Source organism: Mesoplodon densirostris, chromosome 1 (assembly GCF_025265405.1).
Source record: "Mesoplodon densirostris isolate mMesDen1 chromosome 1, mMesDen1 primary haplotype, whole genome shotgun sequence".
Lineage (NCBI taxonomy): Eukaryota > Metazoa > Chordata > Mammalia > Artiodactyla > Ziphiidae > Mesoplodon > Mesoplodon densirostris.
The window spans coordinates 172940115-172967814 of NC_082661.1; the positions used below are offsets into that span (position 1 = coordinate 172940115).

Genomic DNA, 27700 nt, shown 5'->3' on the forward strand with positions numbered 1-27700 from the left:
TTTTCCAGCTGTAGTTGGGTATGTGGGTTGGTGTTTCAGCAAACTGCATAATCAGCACAAAACCCAGGTCATTAGAGTCTGCTGGCAGGAATCAGAAAATCTGCAAATCACTGGGAGAGCCCAAATACCCCTGGATGGAAGTGGTCCTTTGAAATCTGTCTATTTACAGCAATACAGGGGATCATGACCTCCCAGGCAGGAATGAGCGATTGGTCTTATTCCCACTGCAGAGCTTGAGACCTTCACCAGCACCTTACCTGCAAGCAACACATACACGGGTCCAGCGCATCTGATTGTGTCACTTTTCTATTTAGAACCAACCCAGAGACTCCCATTCCACTTAGAATAAGCTGCAGATCCCTTGCTGTAGCCGGCAAAGTCTTCATGATCTTGTTCCCATGTAGTTCCCTGACCTAATCACTGTCACTCTCGACTTTGCACACTCAGCTGCAGCCTCTCTGGCCTTAATGCTGGTCCTCAAACACCCCGACTTCCTTCCTACCTAAGGGCCCTTGCACTTGCTGTTTCCACTCCCTAGAAAGCTCTTTGCCCAGATCCTCTCATTGCCGGGCAGATGCGGTGAGACAGCTTGGATGGAGCCAGGAGTAACAGTGCCGTCGTCATGTGCTGGGATTATTACCATCACGGAGGCTAAGGATTATTACCATCATTCCCAGCGCACAGGGGTCTGCTCAGAACAACAATATGAGCCATTTGTACAAAAGACCGAAATGGAATCCAGATAACAGGTCCAGCTGCTCCAAGTACCTCCCTCCCCCTGCAGTTAACATTTTACTACCCAACCGAGTAACTAATGAATCTGGCCCGGCATAAATCCCCAGGCACAAATCCCTGCTTCAGGTCTGTGTCTAGGCATCCAGACCTGAGTGCAATTTGCACTTTGAACATTCAGCACCTTATCACTTGTGAGAAATCAAGTTTAACGGGGAGGATGGGGAGGTGTGGCTCACATCCCCCTCCCTCTGGCACAGTGACTGTAGAATGGGGGTCCCTTGGGTAATGACCGCATCAGGAGGTGGAAAGGTCGTAACAGTGTTTGTTCTGTGGCTCTGGTCGTTCTGAAGCACTGACTGCGAGGTTTCTCCATCTCATTGCAGGCTGTGTTTTGTGAAGCTCAAGCTTCTAATGATAGCCATTGAGTACAAGTCCGCCAACCGAGAGAGCCGGTAAGTTTGCCGTGACCCAGCGGCTGGCTGACGTTCATGATGGTAAGAGCGCAGCACGGGAACGTTCAGTCCACTTCTTTCTTACGCATTATTTATTTGGTTTGGAACCCTAATGCAACACCTCTCTGACTCGAAGGCACATTTCAAGGTGTGTTCAGGTAGACATTGCCGCTTCTATCCCAGACATGCCTGGCATCCCAAGCCCCACTGGGCACCCAAAGAGTATTTTTCCGAGGGAAAGGGATGAGGCATCCAGATCTCTAACCGATCATGCCAACTTACACTTTTCACCCTCTAAGTATAAAACCAGGGACAGACCCTGTCCTTAAACCCATTTTTACTGCTGTGATCAAAAAGCAGGTGGACTCTGGCCTCCTTCTAAGCAGGCATGGGGCAGAGTCGTGATGGGAGTTTCCAGCTCTCTTGATAGCCAAATTACAAGCAGCCTATTGTGTACCATATGTTTCTCTCCCGGTGCAACTGAAATCCATGTGGCATGAATATCAGCTTCATGTAAATTAGCCAGGAGAGCAGGGCTTGGAGGCAAGAGCCCTCTTTATTTATTTATTTTGCGCTTAATTATGTGCAAATCAGACTGATGAGGGACTGGGTCTGGTCGAAATAGATAACACCCCAGTCAATATATGAGTTTGCGGTGAAAGAAGGAAGCGTTGCATTAACAAGGAATTTTGTTGGCGTACTGTATGCGTCACAGATATAAGAGAGATGGTTTTTGCTCCCCAGTTCTTATCAATAGTTTTGGAAGAGAGCTCACTGAGAAATGCTCAGGCTTGTGTCCTCTGAAAGGACAACCATGCTTTTTTCCTAGCTATGCTAAAAAGTCTTCCTTTAGGTGCCCAAGGGAAGGGTGCAGATACCCTCCAACATACGCCTTAATAACTGAGCAGAGTGCAGGGCAAGACTAGAAGGTTCCTGCTATCATCATTTAAGGAGTTTTCATTATCTGGGTGAATGACTCAGTAAAGCCCCAAATGTGCAGTCCATGTCTCTATGACCAAAAAAAAAACCCAAAACAAACACTGGATTGTAAGCCAGTCAATCCAATGTTCTCTGTTACCTTAACCACCAGATCAGATTGCTCACAAAGTCAATCTGATCACATGTTAAACTATTTTGAAAATCCAAATCAACCAAAAGGAAGACAAAATGGTAGATTTGGTGGCCACATGGTAGACCATGGTTGTAGCAGTTAACAACTATTTATGCAGATATACATTTTCCTTCTCTGTGGTGGCAAAGTGAAAAATATTATTTGCAAAAAACCCAAGAGTCCTTGGCTCTTTGCTGTTCAACAGATAAGGTGGATGTTTCTGGGATTGCAGCTTGCCCACATTGTTGCCAATACACACCTGTACCTGTGTAGGGGAAATGTGTATCCTGGGTTTCTGCAAATGATATTCTTCACGTTGCCAAGTCAGTAAATCTTTGTGTAATTCAATGTTCTCTCTTTATCACTTCTGTGCATCTCTTAAAAAAAAAAGTCACGATGCAAGTGATCCTGAATAGCACCTCTCCACTATTCTGGAATAATTTCACGGCAGGAAACTGCACCCTGAACCTTGACCAGCCATCTTCCACCTGCCACCTTTTGGTCACAAGGAGGGAGAGAGAAAGGCTGTTAATGGTTCGGTGTGAATCCACTGTCACCATTCTAAGAAAAATAACTCAGAGCTTTCTCTGAAGACACAATCTTTTCTTTGATGGATGTTCCCATTAATTCACAAATAAGAGATGTTTTCAATGAAGCCAGATTTATACATACAGATAGTTTTTTAGAATTTCCTTTTTCAGAAAAGGGAGAAAAGAACTTGTTTGGCTTGGTTTTGGCTTTCTGTGTGCAGCTGCCAGCTTTAATCCTCAAGCGTGGCTTGGTCTCAGTGTGGAAGCATATTGGTTCTTTTGGAAAAAGGTGTGCTGGAGGGAATGTGGATCATGCCTCCGAGAAAACACAGGACTTACACACAATATCCGTGTTAAAAAGAACGGAGTTTCTGACCTTCCTGAGATAATAGTTTTGATTTTGTTTTTCATTTAAAAATGTCCCATTTCCCTTCCTCTCCCATTTCCTAAGTGATCGGGTGTGAAAATTCGGAGAACCCTGCTTCTCTTTTCCACGCCCACCCCGTGCCTCGGACCTGTGTGAACTGCCTCCTTTGTTGCTGTTATCCCACGATACTGTTTCCATGCTTTGTTGAAAAACCTTGTTTTCACACACATCCTTCAGATAATTTGAAACAAAGGTTTTATTCCTTCTATCCTTCTGGTGTCAGTCAATTTATTATCCAACTGTTTGATTTTCAATTCTTTTCTTGTCGTTTTGCAGAAGCCGAAAGCGGTATGCTCTCTTCGTTAACTTTCCTCCCAACTTCCACCCTCCGTCTTCACGTCTAACCACAGGACTAACCCTTTGCCAAGAATTCAGGAAGACAGAGATTATACATATATGTGTATATGTATATATAATCTCATTCCCTTGTCTAGTATATACATATATATGTATATATATGTATTTTTATATACAAACCTCTCTCCAACCAGAGTCCATAAAAATTGAAAGTAGCATATTGCTTTTCTCGTTTGATTTGTTGATTCTTTTGGATGACGCACTAACTTCTTTGCAGGAAACCTACACAAAAACAGAGGCCCAGTCCTGTTTTCAGTCATGGCACCACCGATGGGAACAAATGCTCTTAGAGTTGACAAAGGAGGATGCTCCTCTCCAGCCCTTGGTGTCTGTTTCTGTCCTGTCCTGATGTGTCTTGGTGCCATTTGTCTGCATACCACATCCACGTTCCCAGTGACCTCCTCTGCCCTGTGTCCGGTTTCCAGTTTGTAGAGCTGAATTTGTGTCCTTTTATCCACAAAACAGAGACCAAGCCCTTACACTTAACTCTTTTTCCGTATGCTAATTTTGATGATAACATATGGCGTACTTTCTCTCTGGGCCAGTACTCAGTACAGACTTAGAACACTGCTACTAAATCTCCAGGTCATCACATTTGATTTACTGAATGAGTACTGTTTATTGAGATGAACTCATCATGGCTTTCTTTCTTCCCAGTGTGTTTGGGCATATTTCTTAATATGAAGTATCTTAACTTTCACCATGTGACCTCACCCTGTTTTGCTGCTGTTTTATGTTGCACGAAGCATGACCAAATCCTCATCGATAGATTTTTTTTCAACTTTTTGGGTTAATATTTCCAATGTCGTTTTCTCAAAGACAGTACTGTTGAAAACATACTATTGAGATGCCTACTCGTTCATCTTCTCTAGAGTTGTTTTGCTCTGTGATTGTAATCACTGTCATGTGTTTGTGTTTGTAATTGTGTGTGTGTGTGTGTATTTGTCTGGAACTCTTTCCGAAGTCAGATTCTTCTGTGATTTTATTGAGTAGAGGTGGCTTCCTGTCAGTTTGGTATTATTGATATGATCCAACTGCGAGAAGTTACTGCAACACTTTGCATCTTCAAAGGTCCACAGTGGTTGCACCTCTGCTGTTGGCTTTTGGTCTTTGAGTGCTTTTATCTTGTAGTGAAGGCATGTTGTGATGTAGGCATGACTTATCCTGAAGCGTATCAGAAAGTGACACAGCTTGCTCCCAGAACCAAATATCCAGCATGGTCCTTCCCAAATGAACTCTCTTCCCCATCCCATATGGCTACTCTTTTCCTTTTGTGCAAAATAGATTTTAAAATGCCATTTCTAAACTTACGGAGATGGATTCAGGCTAAACAAGTCCTTGCCCCTGTCATTGGCAGACCACAGTGGCAGTCATTTGAGTGTGACCAACTGGGAGCAATCTTTATTATGCTGTCTCTGTGTCAGTGAATTGGGCTCAAATATATTGAAGCATAGACTACACACTGTGCTCTTACATATATTCTGTAAGAAAAGTGCGTGTGTCTAGTTGTGTGGGACTCCAGCAGAATATATTTTAAAGCATAGAAGTAATGAAAAGTGTCAGAAAGGCAATAAGATTTGAGATTTGGGGTTTCTGTAGGCTGTGCCCTAGCACAGCCCATAAACTGCAAGGCACCAATTGGGTCAAACAGAGTCCCACGCAATAGCAATCATCTATGACCTTGTGTGATCAGAAAGGCCACTTCCCAGTGGCATGATTCATCTGGGCACAGCATGAGCTGAAGTTCTAGATGGTTCTTCTTGCTCTAGTTAATGAAGTCCCATTAGCTTGCTAGACACAGATATAATTACCATGTTATCAGGTACAAACTATCTTCTCATGTGAGTGATATTTTTGTAATTGCTCAGGGAATGGTACGCTACACCTATCAAAATTGGGGGTGGGGAGGAGAGAAATATGCACCGGTCATAGTTATCCATAATGGATAAAAGTTTCCTTTAAAAAAATATCTGTTTCCATAGAATTACTGATCCTTGGTTGTCTCCAAAAAAAGCAAATTGAAGAAGGGATAGCTAGATGTTTCCCAGTTGTTATGCATAAGTGGTGGAGAAAGGGAATAAATCATTTTGCCCCATCAAGCCCCAAATCTCCAACCTGACCAATGTTCAGCAAGAGATACACCATGAAATGAGTTGCACCTTGCGAGCTGGAGCTCCCTTCCCGGAGGGACCCGACAGGATGTTTCCCTGTTAGACTGAGCCCTGCTAGCAGTTTCATGTGAATGTATTTCATGTTTAGGAACTGGTATTTCAGTTTCTAAGTGAGTGGTGTTTTCAATATTGAAATCAATTGTTCCAACTCCCCAAGTGACATGCCATTTATATCTCTATATATTTACATATTTATACTTAATGCACCTGGGAGATTCTTAGCTCATTGGCCAACCCCCTAGAAGAGGTGTGGTCACTCCTTTGATAGGCCCGATTGGTAAGAATTGCAGCTTGCTCTTTGAAAGAACAGCTGTGACTACCTTTCTGTTTATTAGAGAGGGGAAGAAGACACTTTTGGAACTGAGACCACTGCTTATGGTTTTCATTCGTTCAACAGATAGTTGAAATGTGCCTGTTGCATTCAGGGCTCTAAACTGGCTACTATGAGAAACTTGTTTACAAAAGTAAATAAAATAGGATTATGTTTTTCACTCTTTTACTTAACTATGGGTTCCCTACAGAAAATACATCTTTGCTTCATAGAGTGGATAAGGGGCCAAAGAATAAGTCTAGATACAAAACTAGTTTGAGAGCAAAGGAAAAAAAGAGAGAGAGACAGCAAGAATCCTTGGGGAAGGGACCACACCAGCCCTTTGCCTCCAGCTGTTCCTGAATGGTTTCAGTTGAAATTAACAAGGTCATAAAAGAAAGAGGATAATTTTTAGTTCCTTGAACTGAGAGAAAGTCCACCCCTGCCAAGAAGATGTCCCCATTGGAATTCTGCTAATTGATATATGGACTTTTTTCTTAGAGATTTTCTTGATTCTTCACATGACACATCTTGAAGTTTATCTCTGATAAGCTAGTGAATTAGACAAAATTGGAGCAAAAGCCTGATTTAAAGTGAGGCACAAGGAGGGAGACTTTTGGCCGCCGTTGGAGCCAAACAAACTTAACATTGGATGGTCTTTTGAGATCAAAGATCTTTGGCAAGATTTACATATTCCCATTAGAAGGTCAATAACATATTCTAAGGGTAGCAGGCATTTGGCAGGGGAAAAAGTTACTTCTGTCTAGGATCCTTATCTTTTTATATTTTGAAAGAGAGGAGGATTTACTCGATTTAAACTTTCTAGATTTGGAATGTGGATAGAAGACTCAATGTCTAAAATATCAAAAAGAGTAACATATTTCCTCAGAGAGACTTTGAAACTTAGTACCCTTACACAGGAAGTATTATATGCAAAGGTCCCCTGAAATCAGGGGCACCTGCTTCTTTACCAAACCCTTAAATCTGTGAGTGGAATCCAGCACAACGAGCCTCCTTATGTATCTAGATGTCTTTCCTTCATTGTTCTCGAGAGCTGACCTCAGTCTTTCAGTTCCTGCCCAGAAGGCTGCCTTAGCCTGATCGGTATACTACAAATGTGCAAATGATTCAGCCTCACATCATTACATAGAGATGATGTAAAGCCTCTCCCCCATGTCCAGAAGAGAACTAGAGGGCATCCTGAAATCCCACGGTCACTGATGTCCTTGGAGGTGCTTTCAGTACCTTAACAATCAGCCATAACGTTTAAAGAACAGAGAGATACTCCACTGTGTAACCAATAGGCAGTCCAAATGAGCCCATCTCCAGATGTGGCATGGAGATAAAATGTTTCAGATACTGCGGTCGATACAGAGGTCTTTCAATGCCACTGGGATGCCTCCTAGGTAGTTTATTAGCACCAAAGACAAAATGAGAGCTGTGATGCTGTGAGAGATTATCTACCACTTGTTTAGTTGTTGTAATTACCTGGCTACTAGTAATAGTGACCATGTATTAAGAACCTACTATGTGGCCCTCACTCTGCACATAGTATGTACTTTAATTCTCTTAGTGGCACTTTAAGCTAGTGATTATTCACCCCATTTTACAGATGAGGAGAGTGAGGTTTATCAGCAGGTACATGCCCAAGGCCAGGACCTGAGCTTGGCTGCCCGACACAGGCACCTTCTCCCTTAACGGCAGCGAAACTGAGATTTGAACACAAATGTGCTCTACATCAGTGCCCAAAGTCTTTCCCCTCCACCACACTAACTTGACTAAAGCAAGGCTTGAAGGCTGTAATAAATTATCTCAACCTGCCGTCTCCGGAATGACAGTCCCGAATTCTCACTGTGTGCCAATTCTTATTCACTGTTGCTAAAGAACAAAGGAAATGAAAAGAAACTTTCCATTGATGGGAACCATGACACAATGGGCTTGATCACTGGAGTGCAATTAATGAAGCGTATGATGTAAAAAAGGGAAACAGGGTTCTGTGCGAGGCTTGTTTTGCACATATATGTCACCAAGACATTGATGAGTGTCAAATTTCCTCTTTTGAATTGTATTGTTAAAATCATGATAGGATTTTTTTTCACTCAGAAGCTTTTTTTTACACGCTTATATGAATACACATCAAAATGTAGGCTTATCCAACTTTAAGGAATTAGTTCCTTTAAACTTCAGAAGAACCCAGAACTTTTCATGTATGTCACTGTATATTATTCTGGAGTGTATAGTTCTTCACGCTGTAACTTTTTATCTCATTATAGACAGGGTGTTTTGATAAGAAGTCCTGTGTTCCATTCCATGGGGCCAGCTAAAGTGATAATTTTGGCATTTTGGGGGCATTTTTTTGCAATAATAAATAATAAAAATAATCACTAATATGCATTGAGCTTTCTGTGCATCATCTCCCTTAATCCTCTGAAAAAAGACTGTGCTTATCTTCATCTCCATCTCATAGGTGAGGCAATTGAGTTCTAGGAAGATTTAGTACCTTGCCCAAAGTCAGACAGCTACTGAATGGCAGGGCTGGAATTTGGACATAATTTCTGATGGCAGAACCAGGGCACAGAAGAACTGCCATGCAGGCAAGGGGGTAGGAAAGTGCAAAATCCAGCATCCTGCCCTTCTACAACATTCCACTTTCTTGGATTTGAAAAAGGGATCCATCTAAACTGTGAAGAAACTCTGACCCTTTTCCTCCCATGATCCTGAAAAGTCAGAGGGCTCTTAAACCAAGGTGAAGAGGTGTTGTAGGAGTGATTGGGAGGTGCCTGTATGGAGCTTCTGCCCATCGCAAGCTGTGCTGTTAGCATGGCCTGCTGCTTCCTGACTGGCGAGGAATCTCGCTGTTGTCTGTGGTTCTAGGGCAGAACACTCAAATCTTCATGGACTTTTGCTATTATTTAGTGTTAATCGCAACAACATCACAGGATTGGTTTCCCCCTGTCAGGTCTTGTTATGGGTGGTGATGGAACTTCTTGTGACCACAGACATTTTGCAGTAATGATCTGCTGTGAGTTCTCCAAACAGAACAAAGGTTCATCTGCGTCCTTCCTGTCTTGCTACAGACACATCATTTTGTTGGCCGCAGCACTTTTTGGTAATGGTTTTACCAGCAGTAAAAGATTACACGTTAAATACCATTCTCTGTTTTGATTGTTTTAGACAGTTGAGGACTTCCTTTAGCCTGATTCCAAACATCTATTACCTTAAATACCAGCTTTTCAGATCAAAGAATACCTCTGCCGTATCTGGTGCTGCATTTACAATGCCTCAATTCCGTGTCCATTAAGCCCAAAGCCTCATCTCAGTCTCTGTGTAAGATAGCCCTGTATTCTGCTTTTGGTCTGAAGACAATTAAACTTGTTTGTTTCTTCCATTTATTAGATTAGGATACATTTATCTCTTCTGTCAGTCCAAACACAACTTGGTCAGCTAATCTATTTATACCACTTTGAAACAGGACAGGGTATATTTAGGTTCATACTTCCCCGCAGGGGAAGTTGTTTTAGGGATAATTTGCATTCATTTTCTAATTACAGTTGGCCCCAGTGAGGATATACTAGACACATACCTTAATCAAACACTCCCATACATCTTTGTAAACAGCAGACTAGAATCATTAAGTATTTCCAACTGCTGGCATTTTTCTTTCTCATTGTTAGGGTAGGTCCAATTCTTTCTACCTAGGCTGCACATGGAATCCACTTCCATGGCCTTATCAATGTCATGCAGATGTTCTGTTTGCTTCTGCATTGGTTACAGGTGTCCCGTACCATTCCCTGCAGTAGTATGTGGTGTGCATAAATGTATGTTTCTGTATGCATATAGGGGTCCCATTAATGCTCTGTCATCTAATGGAAAATTAGTGTAGCCGTAGCTCTATTAGACCAATAACACTCAACATTGACTGTCAACAGCAATTTCCAAAAGGATATGTTATTAGGAACTTTGCTTCAAATCAGAAGCCCATGGCAATCCCATGTACAAACCTGGCCCTAAAACCTGGATTTGCTTTGATATCTGCAACTGGGAGTATGGCAACCTGGGAACTGGGCAGCAGACCTTTATGATGGCGTTATCCAATTAAATGTGTGGGACAGTGGATGTCAGGCTGTAGACAAAATCTTTGGGGAAAGCATTAGACTAGTGGGCCCCCTATAAAGTTAACAGTACGGTGTAGCCTTCAAGGTTTTCTTCAGAACACGACCTCATAACTATGTCTTCTTTGTTTGTTTTTGTTCACTGAGCAGTATATTAATTAATCCTGGAAACCACCTTAAGATCCAAGAAGGTACTTTAGGATTTTTCATCGCAAGCGATGCCAAAGAAGTTAAAAGGTAAGAGTTTATTTTCACTTGCCTTCCTTTTTGGCTCAGACCTATGTATCTACATCCACTGAGATATGCTTTCAGTGTGTACCGGACCCTAACCCCAAAGCTTCTTAACATGTCTGTGGGCATCAAATGGTGCTGAATCTTAGGAAAAAGAGACTGTGCTTTCAAATGCTTCCATGGATTCCTCTTCACACAATCAATTCCACACCTTTGAATTAGAATAATAACATTTTAGACCTAGGAGGCCCTAGATACCTGCTCTTTCATTTTCCATGGGAGGAAAGTGCATCCCAGGGAGCCTAAGTGATTGTTCAAGATCATCCTGATTCTTGATGACCCAGAACAACACAACATAGGATAACCGGCCCCTTCTCTAGTGCCCTTTACTTAATATTATCCAGGCAGATTTACTCGAGAATTAACCGTTTTCTACTTTAAGTGCCACATGGAATCTCAAAAGGTTTGGATTAATTTCAGATGAAATACTAAACCGGCTGTATTTTTATTGGTGGCCTTCTAGGTAAGTGGCTGAAGTTGTCAGGTTCACTTCTTAAGCCTCTGTAGGTACAGCCCAGGATTTCATTGGCCTCAGCGTTTCATGACACTCTTATTAGTATCCTCAAACTTGTTTAAGCAGCCCAGGAAATCATAGGGTTTTTTGCAGAACACCATGGAATTATTGTTATATTTGATTCTAGCCTGTGAACTAGGAAAAACTTACTAGTAGAAAATGTGACTCAGATGGTCAGACAGGTCACTCAGCTCAACAACAGTGTTACATAAAATATTTTAAATAAATGATGAATTGTCAAGATCTATCATTTTTATATAAGCCTATTGTCTTCATTCAGTGAGCTCCTCCTCAAAGCCAGGTCTGTGCTAGGTGATCTGTGTTCTTTAATGCTACTCCACAAAATAACCTGGTGAGGTAGGTCTTCTAAAGCTCTTCAGGCTTTGGTTTCCTCATCTGTGAAATTGAGACAAATGATTTGTTCAAGGCCATGCAGCACATAAGCAAGTGGCAGAGCCCAATTAGAATTGGTCTTTCCTTTTCTAAAAGCCACATTTTCGACCACACTTAATAATACTAGCAAATTCTTATGCAGAGTTCAGTGTGCGCCTGCACTGTTCTAAGAACCAGGTACCAGGTGTTGATGAACTCATTTAATCCTCTTGACAAACTCAGACAGGTACCATTACTATTCCCATTTACATGAGAGGAAACTGAGGCACAGGTTGGTTAACTAACTAGCCCAAAGCCACACTGCTAGTGTAAAGTCAGGATTTAAAACCAGGAAGTCCCGTTCCAGAACTTATGTTCTTAATTATTTATTTGCCAAGAGGTGAGCCTGCCACGCTGAGTACAGACCTATGAGATTTGATAACTGACACTTACTTTCTTCTTCTTCACCCACTCTTACAAACTAGCCATACTAGTTATAAAAGCTTTTAGGAAAAAATGGGGTGGAGAAGCAAAAAAAATATCCTTGAGATTGAGGAATCTAATGATTTAAATTTACTTCTGGAAATTGGGAAAGGATTGCCATTATTCAGGTGTGGAAGAGGAAAACCTCCTCATCTAGTTCCTGGATCCTCACCTTTTCCAGGAGTACCCCTGAAACTGGGCTCACCTGAGAGAGGAAAGTGAGGGTAAATGAGACTGAAGCCCCTCCAAGTCTTCGGGGAGAGAAGGTTGTGCCCCCGTCCAAACTGCGAGGCACAAAAGCTGGAAACAGCATCTCAGCACCATGCATGGGAGCTGGGAGCACAGCGGCACCATCGATCACATGTACCTCCCAGATAGCAAATATAATATGAAGCTCCCATTTGTGTAATTCTATTTCCTATTGCATCTCTCACTAATGAATGTCACGAATACCGGGCAGTCCAAAAAACAAATTTCCTCCTATATTAGGGAGTGCAATATGTCTCATTTCAGTGCTTTATGGTATTCACAAATACATGCTGACACAATCAGCCTCAACACCAGCCTGTAATTTTCCATGGTGTGTGATGTGTCAAGAGCAAATGCTGTCAGTTAGGGGATTTCGAATAGATGAAGACTGCAGAAAACCACAGAAAGGACATCGGAGGTTTGAAGGAAACTAAACAAGTTTTGTAAAAATGGAAAAGTAGATTATGATGATCTAGTATTGAGTTTGCACCCTCTGCTGCAAAAAGGCAACGGAAGAAGTTAATGGATTGTAGCTCAGAGAAACTTTCAGATGCAGTGTTTTAGGAAAAGAGGAGTGCAAGCCTCCAAGCGTTCTCATACTCCTTCATTTATCAAATGTGTGTAGGTCACTCACTTCTGAGACCACTCTGTACTAGGTGCCAGGGAAGCAGTGGTGAACAGTGGGGAGAAGATGCTGCTCTCATGGGCTCACATTCTGGGGGGGGGTGCGGAGAACTGCAGTTTTGTTTATTCGTGGTACAAAGAATTAATGCAGCTGCCACTGATTTAGATTGGAGGTAAGTGACGGCTGCTCTGAGGGAGAAAGATTTGAGCAGAGATGGAGGTGATGGGAAAGAATCCATCACACAGGGATCAGAAGGGAAGAGGAGACACGGTGGGAACAATTTTGTCATGTTCAGGGAACCTAGGGGAAGAAAGTGGGCTAGATGAGGTTAGAGGGAAAGGCAGGAGCTCGTTTCCATAGGACTTCCTACAGAGGTTGTGTTAGTATAAAATGGAGTCATGGGTGGTTTTAAGCTGGGGGTGATGTAATCTGATTTGTGTTATTCAGAGATGTTTCCATCTGTGTGGTAGAGGATAGGATGTAGTAGGGTGGGAGAGGAGGCCAACAGACTCACGGACTAGTTCAGGTGGGACATGATAGCTTGTGCTAGATTGGTGAGTGGACGTGGAGAGAAGTAAGAGCAATTCAGGTTATATTTTAGATAGTCTGTAGGACCCACTGATGAACTGGATGTAAGAAGTGAGGGGAAGAAGAGAAATCAAAAATGGAGCCTAGATTTGGAGCTTATGCAGTTGGGGGCATGGTGGCTCCATCTTACTGAGATGGGGAAAACTGGGGAAAGAGCAAGTTTGAGGTGGTAGGAAATCAAGAATTCTATCTGGACGAGGATAAGCAGGCAGGACATACTAAACATGCACATGGAGATGTCATAAAGCCAGCGGGACCTGAGATTCTGGCATTCTGGGAAAAGGTGAGGGCTGGAGATGTAAATTTGGGTGCTGTATCAGTGAGGGTCCTGGCGAGAAACAGATGACACACTTAAATGGGAAAAGGGAGAAGAGTTTTATGAAGGAACCATATAAAGCTGTGGGCAGAGAGTTAAGGGAAACTAACAAGGGATGGCAAAGCACCCCAGAGCTAGCAACAGAGGGGAGCCACTCTCAGCCCTGGATCTGCAGACTCAAGGGGAAGGAGGGCTGTCAGAACCCGGAGAGAGGGATTGTAGTGTAGGAAAGGCTGCCTGGCAGGAGCCGTGTCCTTCAGTAGAGAAATGTCACTACTACCATTTCATGACCACCCTCCAGTCTCCTGCTGTCCCCTCCCATTGGCCAAACAACAGGAGAACCTGAGGACAAGGAGATCCTGAAGGCCAGCCTTGCAGGATGCAGATATGGTCTTGATGCATGGGGCCAGGTCACCAGCTGTTTGGAGAAGGGGTGGGAGAAGAGGGAGTGGTGAGGAGGGGAGAGAGGATTGACATGGGAGGAGAAGGTACGGGGGTGGGGGGAATCCCGAAGAGGGTGAAAAGGCCCCCGGAATCCACAGCCATGGATTTCAGGTGAGGTCAGTCGGCACAGAGGTGTGTCCTTTCCCCAGCAATGCTCAGCTGCTTGGGTACAGGTGTGCAGTAGGGCGGGGCTTTGCCAGGTGAGCATGAGAGGCAGAGATGCGTGGGGAAGAGAATGGTGCCTGCAGAGAAGTGCCACTTGGCAAAAATCAGCTGGAGCTTAGGTACTCTGCTTCCTTCAGTTGGTGGGGGGTGGTGTCTCCAGGTCACCACTCATTAACTTTACCTGTCAGGCCCTTCGAATATTTCACTTTCAGAATCCAGCTTTAATTCATGAAGTAATCATACTTTGTCTTTTCAATAGTCTCTTCAGACTCATCATCCTCTCACCATCTCTTTAGTAGAGATGTGTTAAGACCTTGGGCTCTGGCACTAGACTGTGGATTTGAATCCTGGCTCTGCCACTCTTAGCTGTGTGACCTTGGGCAGGCCACTTAACCTCTCTGTGCTTCAGTTTCCTTATCTGTAAAACAGAGATAATAATATCTCCTTCAAAGGATTGTTCGAGGATCAAATATGTTAATGCTTATAAAATGCTTAGAACAGCTCCTGGCCTATAATCTGTGCTCTATAAATGCTGGCTGTTATTTTTGTTACAATTATTATTATGTGTAGCATCAAATGGGGGAGAAAATGGCCAAAGGAAGTGGAAGCAAAATCACTTCCTCCTTTCCTGGCCTTCCCCTTTCAGGGCAGGTCATCACTGATTGGGTTCTTAGCCACATTGTCACTCAGACAAGCTGTCAGCGACCTTTACTTTTTTGCAAGATGGATGAGAACTGGCATTTAAATAGTGGATGAGCTGATAGGGTGGAAAGAACTTTGGGCTTGGATTTAGAAGTCCTGGAGTCGGCCAAGGTCCAGACAGAATAGAATGGCTTTGGGCAGGTCACAACAACCTCCTCAATTTACAAATGAGGACATTGAGTCCCAGGGACTTTGACTGCAAGATCTGCAAGACCTCTCCCAGATCCCAGAGTCTTAATGTTGGTTTCCAACCAGTGCCAGCCATAAATGAAGTCCTGTGGAAAAACAAAAAGGGACCAAGAACAAAATGGTCAAGAATTATGTTTATTTCTTTATAGCCCGGGTCAAGGAAAGACTATGTTTATCCCTGGCATTCAGTTGCGTGTTGGGAATGGTGAAGGTGGTGAACCAAGGATTTTGTTAATGCCCTTATCCAGAGGGCTGTTCCAATGAATTTTATCACAGCATCCCCCAGTTTTGAAAGGACACAGGCCCCCAGTGCGATTCTTCTAGGCCCTGTGCATTTTATTTTGTTTCATTTATTCCTGTGCATTTTATTTTTTTAATTAATTAATTAATGTATTTATTTATGGCTGCATTGGGTCTTTGTTGCTGGGCGCGGGCTTTCTCTAGCTGCAGAGAGTGGGGTCTACTCTTCATTGTGGTGCGTGGGCTTCTCATTGCGGTGGCTTCTCTTGTTGCAGAGCGTGGGCTCTAGAGCACAGGCTCAGTAGTTGTGGCACATGGGCTTAGTTGTTCCACGGCATGAGGGATCTTCCTGGACCAGGGATCGAACCTGTGTCCCCTGCATTGGCAGGCAGATTCTTAACCACTGTGCCACCAGGGAAGTCCCTACTCTTGTGCATTTTAAATAGTGCTCCGGGGCTTCCCTGGTGGCACAGTGGTTGAGAATCTGCCTGCCAATGCAGGGGACATGGGTTCGAGCCCTGGTCTGGGAAGGTCCCACATGCCGTGGAGCAACTAGGCCCGTGCACCACAACTACTGAGTCTGCGCGTCTGGAGCCTGTGCTCCGCAAAAAGAGAGGCTGAGACACTGAGAGGCCCGTGCACCGCGATGAAGAGTGGCCCCTGCTCGCCACAACTAGAAAAAACCCTCGCACAGAAACGAAGACCCAACACAGCCATAAATGAATGAATGAATGAATGAATGAATGAATGATAGTTCTCCAATGATCTTGTTTTGTCTCATCCAGAATATCTCCGACACAGCCAATGAACCTTGTAATCATATATTAACATTTGAGTCACAGGAGAGGATTTTCTTGTTGGCTGCTTCCTCTGGGTCTCCTTCTATCCAGCCCAATCCTATAGTACCCTCTGTCCACCCCATCCAAGGGGTCCCATGAGCTGCGTTCCTTAGTAAGAAGAAAACCTTCAGTGATGATGTGTACTCAGGCCTGGATGGTATGGGAGTGAGTCCAGCCAGTTTGGGAGTAAATATGGGCTATGATACCCCAAAGGGAATTTGACAGAGGGCCCCTTTGACTTTCCCTTTCCACCTTCCTCCTCAACCTCTCTCGCTCTGGCTGACAAGAGAAGGTGCTTTCCAAGTGAGTAGGCTAATATTTTTATTTGACTGAGGAATGTCACCCTTGTGCCCCTTTAATACCTATTTGACCAGACCGTGAGGATGTTGGAGATGTATTTAACTTCCTGCCGAGGGCCCAGAGCTGGTTGCCCATGTGTTCTGAGGAGCAGCATTTAGAGCTGTGCTCCAAAATGAAAGAGGAACGAGCAGATGTGGTGTGTCACGTCAGCAGTCTCTCTCCCAGCTCCTTTTCAAATAAAAGTTTATGAAGAGAAGCACTGACTCAAATCGCAGAATCCTATGTTTGAAATAAATGGTCTCGCGACAAACATTTCCGTCTGTAAACGTCTAAACCTTTCAGAAGATTAAAGGAAATTAGTGCTGGCGTGTTTCATTAATTTGGCACCATGGTGGAGGAAATGTGGTCCTCATTTCACTTGGGTGGATTATGAATCGTGTCAGTTTTTCCATTCTTTTCCTCCAGGGCATTTTTTTACTGCAAGGCCTGTCATGATGACATCACGGATCCCAAAAGAATAAAAAAATGCGGCTGCAAACGGCGTAAGTAGTGTTTCTTTCCCCCTTCCCTCCCTCTTTCCTTCCTTTTTTCCCCAAATTCATTTCCCTTCTCCTTTTCCTTTTAAAGAAACACTAAACATCAAGAGGATTCTTGAATATGTTTATGTTTCACCCTGCAGTTTAAAGAGACATGAAATTAATACCTGTCCTCACTTGATCAGAGCAGAGGATGGAAAATCACCACCATCAACACCTCGGCGTGAGCCTCATGCCTAATCCCCACTTCTTGACTCTGAAGGGATGCCTAGGTAGATGTGTCCAGTCAAACAGAGCAAATGCAGTGTATGAGAAGGAGGGCAGCCAAGGCCCTGGAGGAGGGAGTGGTTTTGCATAGTGATTTCCGGTGGATGGGAGGCTGTCAAGTGTAAAGATGGCCGTGCTAGGGCTGATGGGAAACTGGGTCTGAGGGTTCGGTCTCCCAAACGGGAGCTGGCTCTCTTTGCATTTGGGATTCCTGCCAGTTTAGGTACCAAAGGCCAGAGTTTTCAATGTGATACCCTCAGACTGACCCAAGGAAGGAGCTTGGTCATCACCAATGGGCTTTATTTGCCATTGCCCCGGTGACCAACCTCAAACACCATTGCTCTTTGGGATAGACTAGATTGGGCTTGATAGCTCCTGACATATCGTCTCAGACTCCTTACAAAGCAGCTTGCCACTGGAACTTCTTGAGAAGGATATGGTAAATCAGGAATGGTGGATGGTGAGCTCTCGAAAAACTAGGGCTTAAAGTGAGGTTTGCAGTCATTATGTTACATTGCCTAATAGAATTTGTTCACAACCCTGGAGAAAACAACAATAGTGATGCCTTCCTTCCCATGGTGATTTAATGTTTCCAAAGCTCTCTATGATCATTATTTTTGTGGTTCCTCACCATAACCCTGCATATCTGGCAGATGGTGTTATTAATCCCATTTTACAAAAAGAGGAAACTGAGGCTCCAAGTTTCATTGGGAGGATGAGATTGCTGAGAGTCACATAGATCCAACAGACAGGGGTTCAGGCTCACCCGAAGGTTTCTCTTGGTGCTGTGCCCTAGTCTTTTTTCTAAGAGAGAAGGGCAAGGTGGGTGAAATTGGGTCTGATGAGTAAGAACCCAGCTATAAAGGATCACCCCATAAAATACTTTTTCACAAGCACACACCAGACAGAAGAGCACCATTCCTGAGGTACGCTGACCGGAGCAAGAGCTTCTTTCACAGAAGCCGTAAAGGGGAGCACAGGAAGTACAAAATCAGTGAGACATAAACACCACTCTGCTGGAGCATGGAGGAGGCACTCAGCCTCGTGGGCAAATACCATAGAAACACTCTTGGTCTAGAGCAGTTTCTGTAGAAATCTTCTTGGGCTGCTTCCCAAGCTTGGGGCAGCTTAGGTCCACTGTTCTGCTCCCCCTTCTCCACTGACTTAACACACACGGCCCCTTCCACCCAGCTCTGACACCTCACCACAATGAGTACCCATACGTCAGGACAGGAACCTCTAACTTCTTGGGGCCTGAGAACTATCCAGTTCTGACAACCTACCAGGAAGAGCATCCAAGGGCCTATAATGGCACAGAACAGACTCACTCCCCAACCAATCCCCCAAACTCCGTAACTCAAAAGACCCTCCTCACCAGGCAGTGCTCCCGGCCCAGCTCAGTTATCTGTAAACACAGAAATACAGCTCAGCTGACCAGGCATCACCCAGCTCACTTCCGTCAGAAGGAACACAACATCCCAAGGCAGAAGTACGTGAGAGAGAGTAACAAATACAAGAGGATGAACCCATGTCAGAAAACACTTGTAGTGGAGAGGGTTGGGGAATGTAGGAGAGTATCGAGGCCCATAACCCTTGACCAGATATTTGCCAGAGAACCTGGCCCCACGGGGGTATCAGTGAAATGACGAGGCTGCTTTCACGTGTTGATCAGTCATTCACATATATTCGAGTGCCTTCTTTGTGCAAGGCGCTATTCTGGGTGCTAGGGATGGAGCAGTGAATGAGATAGTCCCTGCCCTCCTGAAGCCTTCACTCTAGTGAATGGGGGCAAGCAATGATCACAGAAATAATTAAATGCCTTCAGACAGAGACAAGTGCTCTGAAGAGAGAGGAGACTGCCTGAGGGTGTGAGGGACCTGGTAGGGATGCTGCTTTAGCTAGAAAGGTCTGGAAGACCTCCTTTGAGAGGTGACACTGAAGCTGAGACTCAGTCCAGGTAGACAGAAGAGCAAGGGCAAAGGTAGGGATACGTTAGTGGTGTTTGAGGTAAGGCAGGAAGGCCAGTGGTGCTGGTGGGATTGGGGAGAGGGTGGTAGGAGACGAGGTCAAAAAGGCAGGCAGGGGCCTGGGAAGAAACGGGGTTTTAGTGCTATGATAAATACGGCCATTGGAAGAGTTTAAACAAGTTAATGACATCATCAGTTCTTCTTTTAAAGGATCTCCCTGGTGACTGGACAGAGAACAGGCTCTAGGGAGGCACGAGTGGAAATGGCAGGAGGAAGAGTGAGCGTCTCTGACTCCTGCTCTGATGCTGGAATGTTCCTCACAGGGCACTATCTATAGTAGAACCCAGCAGACTGATTTTTAAGTCCCTAGACATGAGGATTTGGCCTCTAGGATATTTTTCCATCTTGGTTCCAGGCAAGCAAAGGGCAGCTGACTTTAACTTCATCCTGGAGAGAGAGGCACGTAATTGTTTGAAATAATTCTGCTCTCCTCATTACCTTTAACGTTGGTTCAGCTAGTGAATCGAATGATCTCCCATCCTGCACGGCACAGATTGCTACAAAAGGACTGTCTCTGCAAAGCCAAGCCGGTGTGACAGGGCCTTGATGTCTCTCTCTGCACCCCTCTCCCCTCCTTGGGCTCCTTGTCTCATAGAGGCCCTCAGCTGTGAGGTTAATGTTTGATAGCAATCAGAATTGTCCAAATATCATTCTTCCTCATTAAAAGGTCATAGCCTATGTTACAGAGGGCGGGTTGTGGATGTGGATGTGTACATTGTGGTCCGAATAAAACGAATGATTAAACATGAACGTCCTAGGGCATACCAGGCAGGTTAGGAAATTGGCGAAGATAGATTTTGGTTGCAAAGAAACTTTTGTTAGAAGTAGAGCTAGAATTATTAATAATGCAGGGCGAGGGGGTTCCTGCCTTTGAATGCATATTGCCTGGTGCCCTAAGTTGGAGAGGGCAGCTGACCCATAGTCAACTGCCCAAACCTGTTAGGCCAGGTATTAATAATTCACCCTGGAATGATAAGTTTCCGGGAGGGCAGAGCTGATGACATCAGTGGTCTTTATCTACAGTTTTCTAACCCCCCCCTTCCCAACCTGGCCTTTCCCTTTCCAAATAGCCCTCCACCCAGCCCCCAACCTCCCCATTCACCTTCATTCAACAGCCTTAAACATCTCGCGTCATACTATCTGGATAAGTATCAAGTGTGCACACTCCATTTTTGGAAATTCTCTGGTAGTATAGTTTAACTTCTGCATTTTTTCCCATTTCTTCATAGTTCTCCATCAAGGAAGAGAGTCAAACTCAGCTGTCTGGCCAAGGAGCAAGTTCTCAGAATCTACTATTTACCTATTTTCTTTTTCTGTATAACAAACCCAGGCTAATGATTTACATTTTCTCCCCCAGCCTCTAAATATTTGCCAAAAGGTGGACTCCTAGGGGACAAGTCATGTCTAAATTGCTGTGTTTGAAGGAATTTTCTTTAACTTCTAATCATTGACATATTTTTGATTTATTTTCTTTCTCTTTGCTGCCTTGGAATACTGCCCCTACTCTATTTTAACTGCACACTGGTAGTGATATATTGTGAGTAAAACGGGTTCCCAGCAGCCCGGAGTCCAGTTCCCCCTGTCTTTCTCTAGAAGAGATACTTCTTTTATTTTCTGTACAGTTGCAGTTTCTTTTTTCTTTTGGTATTTATGTTGCATGTAGCAGTGACATCATGCCCCAACTCCGTCTGCAGAGTAGCCTGGAGCTGGAGAACCCTGCGAGCAGGCAACCCCTTTCTGTTCATCCACCTGCCCCCCCCCCACCCAACCCCCGCCAGCCTCTTGCCAGCTTCTGGCGCTGTCTTATTTTTCCACTTGAAAATAAGACCTTAACAACAGTGTTTCTCTTGAAGGCCTTGTCTCAGGACCTTTAGGGGACACTGAGTCAGCTGAGGTAATTACCACTAGCTCTAGATGCTTTGTCAATTGGGGTTCATTGTCATGCTTGCCTTTGATAAATTATACTTGGTCTCCTCTGCTATTAAGCTTGAATCCCTATCCTGAAGGAAACACATATGCTACATATATATTCCTGTGTTGTGATATATATGGTATGTACCAGTACTTTATATGTAAAAATGCACATTTTTATATATAAGCGTAGAGATATTTTATAGAGAGAGTGATGTATTTATTACACCATATGTGCCTCTCTATACGAGAAAGTGCTTGAGAGAGAATTAATTGGACACCCAGCTTTGGGACTGTAAGTATCGAAATTGCCTTACTGGAGACAAGTATTTCTACAGTGGTAATTATTTCCTATAGTCTATGAAGCACCTTGCTTTAAAATAAAATTTCTCCCTCAGTAATACCTACTAGGACATACCTAGTTCCTCTCTGGGTGTTAGGCATCTTGCAAGATCCATTTACTTGTTTAAGGAAGAAAAAGATGGCTTGAAGAGAACATTCCATTTCATGAATGAGCTATGTAGAAGCCAGAATGAGTAAATATAAGTCTCTGAGCCCCTGAATTACTCCCGGAAGAGGACCGTCTCTCCCTGCAAGCTGTGGCAATCGACGAGGAGCTTGTAGGCCAGGATTTCTGTGTGTGACTTAGAGCAGTGCTGCTTTCAGCGGCACCAGCGATGAGCATCCGTCTTTACTCACCTACAAGAGACCCAACCTGCAGACCAGTCCAGCGGCCCTGGAATTTGCAGGAGATGTCTCCACACCTGGTCCTCTCCTGCTCCTTTGCAGAAGAAGAGGCAAGTTGGTCATCTGGTTTGGGCTTAGTCTTCACAGTTTGAGGGTACGGAATGCTCAATGTACCAACAAAACAAAACAATGACCTTCTTCAGTTCAGAGCAAAATTCTGCCCAAATTGACTCCATGGCTCCCTGTATCTGCAGAACACCTTGAAAAATGACTTCAGGGCATGAACCACGTTCCTACCTGCAGAGCTGCCTACTGTATCGAATGATCTTTCAGAACTGGAGGGAAACCGTGATGTCAATCAACAAACAACTCTCGTGCCAAATTCCTCTGTCTTCTCCAGCCACAATATGGTGTTGAGGGAGGGTCAGCTAGTTTGGTGTGCTCTCTGCCGCTGACATTAACCAGCTTTTTCTTTCCCTTCTTTCCGTTCTTGGAAAACCACCTGAAAGGTTTTTCTCCTTCCTCCAGAAGCTAATCAGAGGAATTTTGCTAAGTGAAGACATCGTTCCTCATTTATAGGACCTGAAAGAATGCTCTTGGATTCCCACTGTCCCATCAAACAAATGCCTTCACCATTCACCTCGGTGGACATTTTCTTCCATGGATATTTTAACTTAAAATTGTATTGCTGCCGAGCATATGAAGAGCAGCTCCAGAGTTAAGGCTTGGAAATAATCCTTCCTTCATTGGGTTGATTTTAAACAGGAAGTTGCAACCTGACAAGTGTCTGTGAATTGAATGGCAGGTTTTTTTTTTTTTATTATTCTGCCCCAGTCTTGCCTTGAATTGCTCCATTTGAAACCTAAAATATTTTTTCCCCAGCAGTTGGGAAAATGTCACCTGAGCTTTTCAGTTCAGCACTGCTTTCCTTGCCCCTTCCAACCCACCCTGGAAATTAAGATTCTACAGTTAGAAATTGGCTGACACTTTGGTTGCTGGTGCAGGAGGCAGATGGAGCTGAGAGCAGGATGGGGTCCAGCTCCCCCTTCCATTCCAGGCTTGGCTCCGAAGGGCTAACCAGCAGAGAACCTGAACTTGACAACCGATTGTCCGTTTGACACAAGGAAAGAGCAGTAACTAAGCTACATCTACAGCAGCCCCTTCTCTACAGGTTTTCTTTCTCATGATTGAGACCTTTAAATATATAAGAAAAGTTGTCCAAAAGTACGCAGGGGAAATCTTCCAGTTCTCAATCTTCCAGTAAATGGCTTTGATGAAGTCCATGAGGGAAATGCTTTTATTTTGTCTCTACAAATAGCACTAGGAAGTCATAATGGAAACATTGGACGAATATCCACTTCATCGTGGGGAAGGCAAGCACATAAAAGCTTTTTCTCAAACTGTAAAACTTCTAGGACAGAGTTCTTGGAGGAGAAAGGTGAGACCCAGGGTCTTGGCAACTGCATAACCTCTTTGCATCTGTGGCGCCAGTCCAAGAACAAGAACCTGATGATGTGGGCCAAGGCGAAAACTGAGTCTGCAGAGGCTTGTTTCTGCTTTCTCTGAGTTAAGTCGGCCAATGAGGGCAATTAATTGAGCATAAAGTTCCAAGAGTACTAAGATGGAATGACAAGTAGCTGCAGCATTAACACCTCTGAGAGACACACTCTTGTCTGTTCCCTGTCTCAGGAAGCTACAGCAGGGCTTTAAGGAGACCCAGCCAGCTGGTGCTGAAGTGGTCCTGCTCTGCAGACTGGCTGCAGAGCCGATGTGCTTGCAAGTTGCCACTTTTGACCACTCTAGGACCATGTCCTAGAACCTCTCTCGCCTTCATCTCCGCTCTTTTTTAAACATCTGCTGTGGATTGGGAGAAGCCATTGAATTGAAATGACGCTGCACGTTTCAATTCTTAAGAGGTACACAGCATCCTCTCCCAGCTAGTTCAGGTGGTCTGTTAACTAGCTGCACTTCCACATAGATCCACTAGATGTCCTCACAGATCTACTTAGTATTACCATTGAGATCCTGGGGAAAACTCCCTTTTCTGAGGATTGAGATTGAGGAAGAGAGCATTGGGTGACTGGATAAAAAAGAAAATCAGCAAACACCAGAGGAGAGAGGGCACTTTATGTGGCCAGGGAGTAGATAGGAAACTTACTTCTGTTTTAAATAAATACTGAGACTTTCAAAATTGCTCCTTGAAACCTAACCTTGGGAGTTTTAAGTGGCACTCTGATATCTGAAATTAACCTTCTAACCTACATCAGCTCTAGAAAAGGAAACAATCATGGAGACATGGAAATAAAATACCGGTGGTTCTGGATATCCACAATTCACTGAAACAAAACTGAAGGATTAGGAAGCAGAGAGTGTCAAGGGGGATGAGGGATGGTATTTTCCGAAGTCGGAGGTCCACGACTTAATTTTGATACAATTTTATTTTACAACTTGAGAGTATAGTTTTACACACAGAGTGTCCACTTCTCCTGGAACAGCTACCACCAGAGTCAAATCCTCATCCATTTTTAGTTAAAGAGCTTATTCGTGACTCACAAAATGGCCCAGAGGAAGGCTCTTCCTGGCTGGGACACACGTCCTTCAAGCCTGATGGATCACAACCACCAGATGGGAGGTCAGAATGGGCCTTACCTTTTAAGAAAGTGGACCCAGAAGTATGTAGGTGAAGACACCCGATAGGGGGTCAGTGAAAATGGACTATTCCCGAAGTAAAGCAAAAGAGCCAACCTCGCAGTTGGTGGCACCTTGGTCTAGACATTGTAATAATTCACAAAGGTTTGTCAATGTGTGGGGCTCAATCATTTTTAACTGTTTCTGTCCTGTCTTTGAGCCTCTCATCCATCATTCTTGCTGATTTTTTTTTTTTTTTTTCCTTTTTGTGGTGGTGCTTGTTTGTCTTCTGAGATTTCTATTTTGGATTTGGTGTGACTGTAAAACTGATGACTGGGAAGGAATGAAGAGAAATAGCATGTTTTCTTTTTTATGCATTTACTGCTTTGGAATGTGAGTGCTTACAATTAACATTTAATCTTCTTATAGCAAATGGTTTTTTTGCTGCTTTGATTACCAATTTCAGCTTGTTCCTGCATGCTAACACTATGAAATTTTAGAACAATGCATGGTCTCCAGAAGAGCCAACAATAACAATTGCAAACAGTCCCTGAGAGGCACTGGTTTGAAGTTGTGTTTCCTCCTGAACCCTTATCAAGTAGGAGGTTTCAATCACCCATTATGATGGGCTTACCTCTGACAAAATCATTTTGAAAGTTATTCCACCCCCATCCTCCCTCCCCTTGTCCTTAAAGACGGTATATATATAAGAACTTTCTTTCCCTATAAATGTGTCAGAGTCTATTATTGTATATGAACCCAAAATGGCAGTATGGAAACGAAAACCAGGCACTGTTGCTAATGAGAAGCATAGCATTTCAGAGTTTAATGGGCTTCTCTTCTGCTACAGCATTTGATTAATTTTTTTTCAAAACAATTTATCTACAGCAAAACGAAAAATCATCTTCGTTTCCCTCTGTATAAATAACAAGTCAATATTTCCAGTAAAAGAACTAAGAAGGAAAAAACAAGCAAGTGGTCTGCGAGTTGTACACCAGATCTGGATGCATTTAAAATAACTTTATTTTCATGTCTTCAACTGAAGACTGTTTTGCCTTTCTCGACTTCGACAACTGCTGTTTGGGGTGTCTGGGCAATCCCACCGTGCCTTCTAAATTCTTCTGATTCAAATGCTATAGTGGAACTTTTTCTTTTTTCTTTTTTTTCATAAAAGCTAAGCTCAGGAATGATGTCCCACGCATTGAACAGGGCTGGGGCTGCATGATGATGATCTGAACAACTGACTAGCTAGGATGCCAAAAGAACATGTCGCTAAAAGTGTGAGCCAGGATTACAGGAATGGAGTTGCTGCTGAAGGGATCTCTCATTCATCTGCCCCAGTGCCTGTTCCTCACAGTCATAATGTTACCCCTGCTTGACAAATAGACTGTATGGCACGTCATAAAGGTCTTAGAACAGGACTTGACCCATTGGAGAGATTTAAACCCCTCTTCCTGGTGACTGTAACATTCAAAACCACTAGCCATATTTTAAAGTAAGAGTGCAACCATTTCTCCACTAAGAAAAAAAACGATGGGGGAAAAATGATTTTCACAGTGGAAGGTGTGGGCACAGGGAATAACACCTCTCCAATTCAGCTGACTATTTGGCTGTGATGCTTGGAATAAGCATGAATTCTTCTCCCATGTTATGAAAGGAGCAGGCAGGTTCATGCTAAGGATAAACCAAGATGTTTGCCCGCTGTAGCGTCAAAATGAGGTACAAAAAGCTTCTCTTGTACTGAAATATAAATTGGCTTGAAGGGTGAGGGTGCAGGGCCTTGAGAACTAGTACAGTGATGTCCAACGACTTCTGTACGTTAGCACTCAAGTTGGATTCCCAGGCAGCGCAGAACCTATGATATTAGCTTGAGAGGAGCTATCAGTGCCTTGCGCAAATCTTAGTAAGATATTTTACGTGGGATCTATTCTCTCGTTTCATGTTTTGTAATTTTTCATCTATTTTTGGCCGATATTTTCTATATAAGAAAAAAATATGGTTAACCAATAGCCCGATAACTTTCAGATTTTTTTTTTGCGGGGGAGAGAAGAGCAGATGTGATTTTCAGATTCTCTCAGCTTCAAGCAGAAAATACACCCATGAGTAGCTAAATGCATTGCAATAGACCAACATCTCATATGCTTTGGGTGATTTCTTATTTGTGAACTGCCTTTAATGTCAAATATGCAGCGTTAGCCTTGAGGAGCTGCATTTCTTATATGGACAGATTTGGGTATTTGCTCTGTCAAGAGTAAATTTAAATTCCTGTAGGCATCCTGTAAACTCACTCTGGGGAAGTTCAGCAGAGGCATCCTCAGATTCTATATTAACACATAATCGTTTCATATCTAATTGGATGAAAGCTTGTCCCAGCCTCTGCCTAATGCCCAGAAATGGATGGAAATTAGAAAGCCTACATACTAGATATTTTTGCATCTTGCAAAAACCATTTATTGTATGCAATAAGCAATTAATTGATTGGCTGTGTGTATTTTTTGTCCTCCTGTATTAATTGTGCCAGGGGAAAAAATGTTGGTTACATTTTTGCTGTCTCTAATGTGTGCTGCTTCTCATCCAACAACCCGATTGTCATCAGCCATGTCCTTTCCCGTGGTCACCCGCTTTACCCAGGGTAGAAAAATAATATGCAACAGCCTTGGGGGACTCTACAGGCAATTGATATTTTCTCTGCTTTTTCCAATGTACAACCAAAGTGTTACCAACAGTTCTCTCTGCATTTTTTTTCTGGGTCAAGACTGTTAACGTGAACTAAGACCTGTGTTCAATCCCTTCAGCTCCCTTCCAGCTGCCTTGCTGTGTGTGACTTTGCCATTAACTACCGCTCTTCCTCTCGTCCCATCCAACCCATGGTTATAGCCAAGATGTCCATCTACAAGAGAATGAGACGGGCATGTTGTTTTGATTGCGGACGTTCTGAGCGTGACTGCTCGTGCATGTCAGGCCGTGTGCGTGGTAACGTGGACACCCTTGAGAGAGCCTTCCCACTTTCTTCTGTCTCTGTTAATGATTGCTCCACCACTTTCCGTGCCTGTAAGTTTAACCCCAACACATACAGTTCCATGTCTGTGCTGTCTGTGGCATCACCCCCGTCTCGTGTCGTG

At 43.7% G+C, this 27700-nt stretch overlaps 1 protein-coding gene across 3 annotated transcripts in view; it reads left to right on the forward strand.

Moving 5' to 3' along the window:
- KCNMA1 (potassium calcium-activated channel subfamily M alpha 1) overlaps nucleotides 1-27700 on the forward strand; it is a 748255-nt gene that overhangs the window by 594859 nt on the left and 125696 nt on the right. For 2 of the 3 annotated variants that reach the window (XM_060111611.1, XM_060111620.1), the window contains exons 16-18: nucleotides 1119-1187; nucleotides 10356-10442; nucleotides 16988-17064. In XM_060111611.1, the coding sequence (XP_059967594.1) occupies nucleotides 1119-1187; nucleotides 10356-10442; nucleotides 16988-17064 (233 nt within the window). Of the gene's footprint in view, nucleotides 1-1118; nucleotides 1188-10355; nucleotides 10443-16987; nucleotides 17065-27455; nucleotides 27630-27700 lie in introns of all 3 variants that reach the window. The other variant, XM_060111630.1, reaches the window with a different exon arrangement.